The sequence below is a fragment of the Larimichthys crocea genome, unplaced genomic scaffold (assembly GCF_000972845.2).
Source record: "Larimichthys crocea isolate SSNF unplaced genomic scaffold, L_crocea_2.0 scaffold451, whole genome shotgun sequence".
Taxonomy (NCBI): Eukaryota; Metazoa; Chordata; class Actinopteri; family Sciaenidae; genus Larimichthys; species Larimichthys crocea.
Window position 1 is genome coordinate 123,985 of NW_020855872.1, and position 8,816 is coordinate 132,800.

The 8,816-nt window shown below is 49.9% G+C and overlaps 1 protein-coding gene and 1 long non-coding RNA gene across 4 annotated transcripts in view; both read right to left on the reverse strand.

Moving 5' to 3' along the window:
• Nucleotides 1-1,211: 1,211 nt before the first annotated feature.
• LOC113745098 (uncharacterized) lies at nucleotides 1,212-2,279 on the reverse strand. Its single transcript, XR_003461978.1, has 2 exons — nucleotides 2,248-2,279; nucleotides 1,212-1,901 (listed from the first exon to the last, which is right to left on the reverse strand). It is a non-coding gene; the product is annotated as an uncharacterized LOC113745098 (long non-coding RNA).
• A 1,288-nt stretch (nucleotides 2,280-3,567) lies between these two features.
• LOC104934795 (enoyl-CoA delta isomerase 2, mitochondrial) overlaps nucleotides 3,568-8,816 on the reverse strand; it is a 41,280-nt gene continuing 36,031 nt past the window's right edge. For all 3 annotated transcript variants that reach the window (XM_027276566.1, XM_027276565.1, XM_027276568.1), the window contains 7 exons: nucleotides 8,070-8,261; nucleotides 7,789-7,858; nucleotides 5,311-5,413; nucleotides 4,820-4,940; nucleotides 4,620-4,709; nucleotides 4,313-4,456; nucleotides 3,568-4,167 (listed from right to left, as the gene is read on the reverse strand). In XM_027276566.1, the coding sequence (XP_027132367.1) occupies nucleotides 4,012-4,167; nucleotides 4,313-4,456; nucleotides 4,620-4,709; nucleotides 4,820-4,940; nucleotides 5,311-5,413; nucleotides 7,789-7,858; nucleotides 8,070-8,261 (876 nt within the window). In that variant the 3' untranslated portion in view covers nucleotides 3,568-4,011. The remainder of the gene's footprint in view (nucleotides 4,168-4,312; nucleotides 4,457-4,619; nucleotides 4,710-4,819; nucleotides 4,941-5,310; nucleotides 5,414-7,788; nucleotides 7,859-8,069; nucleotides 8,262-8,816) is intronic.

Sequence of the window (8,816 nt, forward strand, 5' to 3'; positions counted from 1 at the left end):
GGTTAAATCAAGTTGAAATGTGGCCGACAGCGCAACCCTAACAGACTGAGCTAACAGCAGCTAACAGACTGAGCTAACAGCAGCTAACACACTGAGCTAACAGCAGCTAACAGACTGAGCTAACAGAAGCTAACAGCAGCTAACAGACTGAGCTAACAACAGCTAACAGACTGAGCTAACAGAAGCTAACAGCAACTAACACACTGAGCTAACAGCAGCTAACAGACTGAGCTAACAGAAGCTAACAGACTGAGCTAACAGAAGCTAACAGCAGCTAACACACTGAGCTGACAGCAGCTAACACGCTGAGCTAACAGCAGCTAACAGACTGAGCTAACAGACTGAGCTAACAGCAGCTAACAGACTGAGCTAACAGCAGCTAACAGACTGAGCTAACAGAAGCTAATAGCAGCTAACAGACTGAGCTAACAGCAGCTAACAGACTGAGCTAACAGAAGTTAATAGCAGCTAACAGACTGAGCTAACAGCAGCTAACAGACTGAGCTAACATGAGCCACTGAAGACACTGTGTCAGTGCTGGACAGACAGAGGAGGACAGATGGACAGACAGAGGAGGACAGATGGACAGACAGAGGAGGACAGATGGACATATGGACAGAGACTTCATGTAAAGTTTAATTTGTTGAAGTGTGCAGTGTGCTGCAGGCTGAGAATAATTATGAAACCTCCAGTCTGGCTCTTCAAAGAGTTCAAACACGCTTTCCACCGCAGAGCTCTTCCGAATGTTATTCCCAGCGGACGGGAACTTTCTCTGCTTCTTGGCTTTGAACCTCCTGCAGCTCGTCTGTAGTACAGTACTGATCTACGAGTGTTGATCTATGAGGTTATGTGTGGAAGCTGTCCTACATAATGAACTTCACCTGAACTCTCCGTCCGACGTGTTGATGCAGACCGAGGTCTGAGTTTCTGGTTCTTCTAGACGCCCAATCAGATCTCTGATCTCTGCCGACCGTCTGAAACACAGCGACACCTTTGGCCGCTCAGTGAACTGCAGCGTAACGTAACGTTCCTGTGTTTATCTGACCAACATCTGGCAAACATCGACACGCCTGTCTTCAGAAATAAATTAGCTGATGAACTGAGAGACAGGTATAAGAAACATACTACACAAGGTTAAAGGTTTAAATCAAGTTGAAATGTGGCCGACAGCGCCACCTGCTGTAGGTTAAAGAGCAGAGCAGAGTTCAGGCTGTGGTTTAAGAAGGATCCATTTATTTACATCAAGTAAAACAAAAATACTTCAAATGTTCTTGTTTCAGTCCTCGACGGTCGGCTCCAGCCTCCGGCCCGGGGAACAGCGTCCTGCCAGTACCACACCCACGGGACCGGCAGCGCACTGCGAGGGCGGTCCTGGTGCCGGTCGTTTGTTGATGTTCACGGACGCCTTTGCTCGGAACGTGAACGTCTTGGCGAGTCCTTTGCATAGAAACAGTCCACAGGCTGTCAGAGACAATGAGAGTTACAACCTGAAGGAGGAGGAGGAGGAGGAGGAGGAGGAGGAGATGAAGAAAGTGTCTCTGAGAAAGCTGGATGACCTTTGCCCTCCGGAGGCCGACGTCTCTCCTGGCAGCGATCCATCAGCAGCTAATGGAGATCTGAGCTAATGGAGGATGAAGACGGACGCCTCTCTTCCTCCATCGCCTCCTCTGTTCATCCTTCCTGTTCCTCCTCCATCCCTCCATCTTACAGAGGAAAATAAAAAACCTTTCTCCGTCACCTGCTCGCTCTCTCTTTGACAGATGGCAGGTCACTGGCCAGTGTCACGAGGACTGATTGATGATTGGTCCCTTCAGGGAGCGCCAGTCATCCGGCTCATGTGATTGGCTCCATGTCAGTTTGAGGGAAACCTCCACCTCCACCTCCACCTCCACCCGACAGATCTACAGTTACACCCAAACCCCGAGAGACAGAGAGACAGACAGACAGAGACAGACAGACAGACAGACAGACAGAGAGACAGAGAGACAGAGACAAACAGACAGACAGACAGACAACAAACAAAGAGGTTTTAACTCAAACAGGAGAAAATGAAAATGTGAAGAAGAAGAAGTTCACATGCTGGTGTCGTGCCAGAACCGGAGCTGGACGAGCGGGCTCAGCAGCTTCTATGGACATGATGGCAGAGGAGCAGAGAGTGAAGAGGACGCTGACGGAGGAAGCTAAGAAGAGAAAAGGAGAGAGTGAGCGAGCAAGAAGCCGCCGGACAAGAGTAAATGTGGGACTGACTTTTAGTGGTTGGTGAGAGCTTGGTGAAATAAAAGGCTGAAAGACAGACGCCGAGCTGGGCTGACTGCTGCTGGACTAGGCAGTGATATCAGCTGCTGCTGGGTCTGGTTCTGGTTCTGGGCTGACTGCTGCTGGACTAGGCAGTGACATCAGCTGCTGCTGGGGACCTGGGTGATGATTGGCTGTTTGATCAGAAGTAATGTAACCAGAACAAATACTTGAGTACAGCTGTAGTCATGGTTACCACAGTGGGATTGCTCTGATGTTGCTGTCGATCTCTAAAGATTTACATTTGGAAATCTGTTTTTATCTTTTTGTTTTCTCTGAGAATAAAAAAACAGAAAAACAGAGAACGTCAGTTTGAGTGACAGCTCGCTGAGGAAGGAAGTGCAGACTCAGCAGCAGGTGTTTTTACCTGTCTACTGTTTCATATGGAGGACACACACACACACACACACACACACTCACACACACTCTCAGTTCTGTTTCTTCTCTGTGGGATCAAATCAAGCAGCTCGAGAGTTTGAGGAGAAATTCATAAAAATAATAAACATAAAACATCTAACCTGTGAAAGTCAAAAACATCTGAAAGAACATTTCATGGTCAGGCTCCATCTTATCTAAAAGAGCTCATAGTACCTTACTACCCCTCTAGAACACTGCGCTCTCAGGACGCTGGGTTCCTTGTGGTTCCTTGTGGTTCCTTGTGGTTCCTCTAGTCTCCAAAAGTAGATTGGGAGCCAGAGCTTTCAGCTATCAGGCTCCTCTTCTGTGGAACAAACTACCATTCTGGGTTCAGGAGGCAGACACGGTCAACACCTTTAAGAGTAGATTGAAGACTTTCCTCTTTGATAGAGCTTATAGTTAGTGCTGGCTCAGGTCATCCCTTAGTTATGCTGCCATAGGACTACACTTCCCATGATGCACTGAGATCTTCTCTTCTGCTTTTCTCCATAGAATGATCCAAATAAGAACTACAGGAAACCTGTGAACCATCCAGAACACGTCTTGGTCCTGATGCTTTGAACCAAACCTGGTGCTGACGTTGAACAGATGTGGACAGGACAGGAACGTCCTCTGCCTCTGTGTCTTACCTCTCTGTGAGGTCCAGGTCCAGGTCCAGGTCCAGGTGGGGAGTGCATGTGAGGTTCACTCAGTCCCTGCTCACTGCATTTCTGCTCTGGAGTCTATGTGCAGGTGAGTGCTGCCACCTGGTGGACGGCTGAGTCCACTTCAGCTGACTGTGGTTTCTATGAAGCACCTGTGAGCAGGTACAGGGGAACATGGTGGTGCATGTGATCAAGAAAACACACTGCGTGGTTTGAGTGGTTACAGATTTATTGAGTGTTGGAGGCACTTGCAGCAGTCCTTCATGTCTGACACTGATGTCCAGGTGAAGGCTGCAGGTCGGCTGAAGGTTTGACACGTGCACGTGGTTGGTGGAGCGAATCCAACACCTGAAACTCGCCGACAGGAAGAGATCTGATCGGTGCTCGTGTTGAAGCGTTGAGTCAACATGGAACTACAAAGGAACGTTCAGACGACACAGAAGAAGAAGTGACGGCTGTCTGTGATTGGACAGGTTAGTGGACCATCATGAAACATCAGAACTACCCGTGACGACCTCCACCTGGACCTCCACCTGGACCTCCTGCACTGTGTGCAGGCTGTTGGCATACCAGAGGAGGCATCACCTGAGTGTTAGAAACACACACACACACACACACACAGCCAGGTGTCGGTCTCCAGCAGACACGCGTCCTCTCACAGTTTGGACTTGGCCTGGAAGAAGCTCATGACGGCGTTGAAACACTCGTCTGACTGCCAGCGCTCCACCAGACTCTGAACCTCGGCCTCGTTCACAGAGTGAAGACGCTGCTTCTCTACAGACCGGATCAGCTGTTTGGACAGAGCCAGGGACTGAGACAGGCAGACAGAGAGACAGACAGACAGACAGACAGACAGACAGGCAGGGTTAAATACAAAGTAGTCATATTCAGTTAACGTGTGTGTGTGTATGTGTGTGTATGTGTATGTGTATGTGTGTGTGTGTGTGTGTGTGTACATTGGGGGGCAGCTTGGCGTAGGCCTTCAGTCTGGTCCAAACCTCCGACTGGAAGCTGCTGTCGGGGAAAACCTCGGTGACCAGCCCGAGCTGGCAGGCCTGAGCCGCCGTCAGCTTCTTATTGAACAGCAGCATCTCACTGGCCTGTGGGGGAGGGAGGAAGTGATGTCATCACAGAGCAGGCACGCCATCATCACGACAACGACCCCAAACACACCTCCATCACCTGACCTGACCAACCACCTGACCTAAACCCGAATCTAAAACAACTGTGTGTGTGTGTGTGTGTGTGTGTGTGTGTACACACCTTGGCGCCGCCCATCAACCTGGGGAAGGTGTAGGAGGAGCATCCTTCAGCGCTCTGACCCAGCTGAGTGAACGGAGTGTGGAAAGAAGCCTGACGGAGAGTCTCTGATTAATGTCATGACTAACACACAAACAGAGTGTGTGTGTGTGTGTGTGTGTCTGTGTCTGTGTGTGTGTGTGTCTGTGTGTGTGTGTGTGTACCCTCTCTGTAGCATAGACCAGGTCAAAGAGTCCCAACACTGTGACAGAGACTCCTACCGCCGGTCCGTTCACCACGGCAACCAGGGGTTTGGGGAAGTCGATGTAGGCCTTCACATACTTCCTGTAAAGAAGAACCACGTGAAGACAGACGTGAAGACAGACGTGAAGACAGACGTGAAGACAAACATGAAGACAGACATGAAGACAAACATGAAGACAGACGTGAAGACAGATGTGAAGACAGACGTGAAGACAGACGTGAAGACGGACATGAAGACGGACACGGTCTGACAAAGCAAGGACTCATGGATCTGTTGGAGACGTTACACTGACTAAGTCTGGACATGTTCTACGCTCGCTCCAGCTCCTCCTGGAGGACCCGAGGACAGTCACATGATCATCGGTGAGGGAGCTCCTGGCCTTCATGAACATCTGATGGGGTTGTTATGTTTCTAACCCTGTTCGTGTCAGTGTGTCAGTGGATGGATCACCTGAGCAGATCTCCACCACGTCTCGCCATCTGCTCCACCCCTCCCTCTGGGATCTTGGTGAAGTTGGTCAGGTCGTTTCCACTGCAGTAAAAATCACCGGCACCTGGAGAAAGACGTTCAGACATCTCACCTTCACCATCTTCACGATGTTCACTAATGAACTGTCTCGTTATGTTTGACCCCTAAAACACACAGCATGCAGAGCGGCTGCGTACTCCGCCGTCCACCAACTCACACTAATCCGTCTGTGACGCTCAGGTGCGTCTCTGCCGGACACAGAGCGTCACGAGAACGCACGAGATCTCGTGAATTCAAACATAATCGCGTGATATTTCCGGCTGTAGTCTCTCTGACTCCTGCGATGACATTCCACGCCGCATCTTTTTTCTGGTGTCCTTATAAAAAGGATGTGAGGGGTCATCAATGATTACACCCGAAAACCCCTCACCTGTTGACTTCAGGTCGGCCCCGCCCATTGTGACGCGTTCTTGAAATGAAACTCGATCGGAGTATTTTATTTTGAAAATCAACCAGGGTTTTATTTTGTATTTTGTAGCTGATTTCCTTCCCCTCACGGTCTGCTCTGTGCTGAGTTTATGCGCCGTGCTCCGGCTCCGTGAACAACAGAAGCTCTGTGTGTGTTGCGGAGAGACTAACATGGAAACGGCGACGGAGCCGATCCACATGCCGTGTGTTTCAGGGGTGAGAGTCTGAACTCAGGACAGCACGCTACACGCTACACGTTACACGCTACACGCTACATGTTACACGCTACACTACACGTTGCACACTACACGCTACACGTTACACGTTACACGCTACACGTTACACGTTACACGCTACACGCTACACACTACACGTTACACGTTACACACTACACGTTACACGCTACGCGCTACACGTTACACACTACACGTTACACACTACACGTTACACGCTACACGTTGCACGTTACACGTTACACGCTACACGTTACGCGCTACACGTTACACGCTACACGTTACGCGCTACACGTTACACGTTACACGTTACACGTTACACGTTACACACTACACGTTACACACTACACGTTACACGCTACGCGCTACACGCTACACGCTACACGTTACGCGCTACACGTTACACGCTACACGTTACGCGCTACACGTTACACGTTACGCGCTACACGTTACACGTTACGCGCTACACGTTACGTGCTACCGCTACACGTTACGCGCTACACGTTACACACTACACGTTACACGCTACACGTTGCACGCTACACGCTACACGTTACGCGCTACACGTTACGCGCTACACGTTACACGTTACGCGCTACCGCTACACGTTACACACTACACGTTACACGCTACACGTTACACGCTACACGTTACACGTTACAAGCTACACGCTACACGTTGCACGTTACACGCTACACGTTGCACGTTACACGCTGCACGTTACGCGCTACACGTTACGCGTTACACGTTACGCGCTACACGTTACGCGCTACCGCTACACGTTACACGCTACACGTTACACACTACACGTTACACGCTACACGTTACACGCTACACATTGCACGCTACACGTTACACGTTACACGCTACACATTGCACGCTACACGTTACACGCTACACGTTGCACGCTACACACTACACGTTACACACTACACGTTACACGCTACACATTGCACGCTACACGTTACACGCTACACGTTGCACGCTACACGTTGCACGTTACGCGCTACACGCTACACGTTACGCGCTACACGTTACACGCTACACGTTACGCGCTACACGTTACGCGCTACACGTTACACGTTACGCGCTACACGTTACGCACTACACGTTACACGTTACGCGCTACACACTACACGTTACACACTACACACTACACGTTACACACTACACGTTACGCGCTACACGTTACACACTACACGTTGCACGCTACACGTTACGCGCTACACGTTACACACTACACGTTACACGCTACACACTACACGTTACACACTACACACTACACGTTACACGTTACACACTACACGTTACGCGCTACACGTTACACACTACACGTTGCACGTTACACGCTACACGTTACACGCTACACGTTACGCGCTACACGTTACACACTACACGTTACGCGCTACACGTTACACACTACACGTTACACACTACACGCTACACGTTACGCGCTACACGCTACACACTACACGTTACACACTACACGTTACACACTACACGCTACACACTGTGTAACTTTACGGCACTAAGTCACACAGCAGCAACTATTTCACTGATTCTGGTGAAACTGGATCATATTTTATGGAGGAAATGTTTTCTGGTTTTCCCTCTGATGAACATGTTGAACACCGCGGGTTCATTTAGGTTCATCAGTAACTTTACTGACTCAGTGTTGTTCTTTATTACGTGTGCGTGCGTGTGTGTGTGTGTGTACGTGTGTGTGTGTGTGTGTGTGCGTGTGTGTGTGTGTGTGTACCAGTAAAGACAGTGATGACTGAGTTGTCTTTAGCTGCCTGCTCCAGAGCTGCAATAATCTCGTTGTACATCTGAGGAAAGAGACATTTAAGAGTTAACACACTGATGACTCAGGTGAGCAGGTGAACAGGTGAACAGGTGAACAGGTGAGCAGGTGAACAGGTGAACAGGTGAGCAGGTGAGCAGGTGAGCACTGGAAACAAACACGCTGCAGAGTTGAAGGTTAATGTTGGTGACGACCTTTGACCTCTGACTACAAACTAGTAACACACACACACACACCTCAGTAGTGATGGCGTTCTTCTTGGCCGGTCGGTTCAGTTTGATGGTGGTGATGTCATCCTCTGTGGTGACCAATAGCGTCTCGTATGTCGTCCCGCTCGCAGCGGGCTGCGCAGACACCTGGGCGGAGCTTCCACCTTCTGCAGCCACGAGGGAGCCAATCAGGTCGCAGTACTGCTGCCTGGCTTCATCCTGAGAGACAGGAGGGACATACTGAAGTACTTTTACTCTGTACCATGCTGAAGTACTTTTACTCTGTACCATACTGAAGTACTTTTACTCTGTACCATGCTGAAGTACTTTTACTCTGTACCATGTTGAAGTACTTTTACTCTGTACCATACTGAAGTACTTTTACTCTGTACCATGCTGAAGTATTTTTACTCTGTACCATGTTGAAGTACTTTTACTCTGTACCATGCTGAAGTACTTGTACTCTGTAGAACCTGAGCCAGCTGTGTACAGTGAGCTGACCTCGAGGACGATCATGTGACTCAAACTGTCCAACCACAAACTAGAGAGCGAGCAGAGTCACCATGACGACACAGGTGGAGCCGTACCTGAGAGATGGAGCCCAGAGACTTCCACGCCTCCCACTTCACCTTGTTGACAAAGTCCAACATGCCGGGTTTAGGAGCACTGCAGGGACCCTGGGTGGCCTGAGGAGGAGGAGCAGGAAGAGGAGGAGCAGAAAGAGGAGGAGGAGGAAGAGGAGGAGGAGGAGGGGGACGAGGAGGAGGAGGAGGA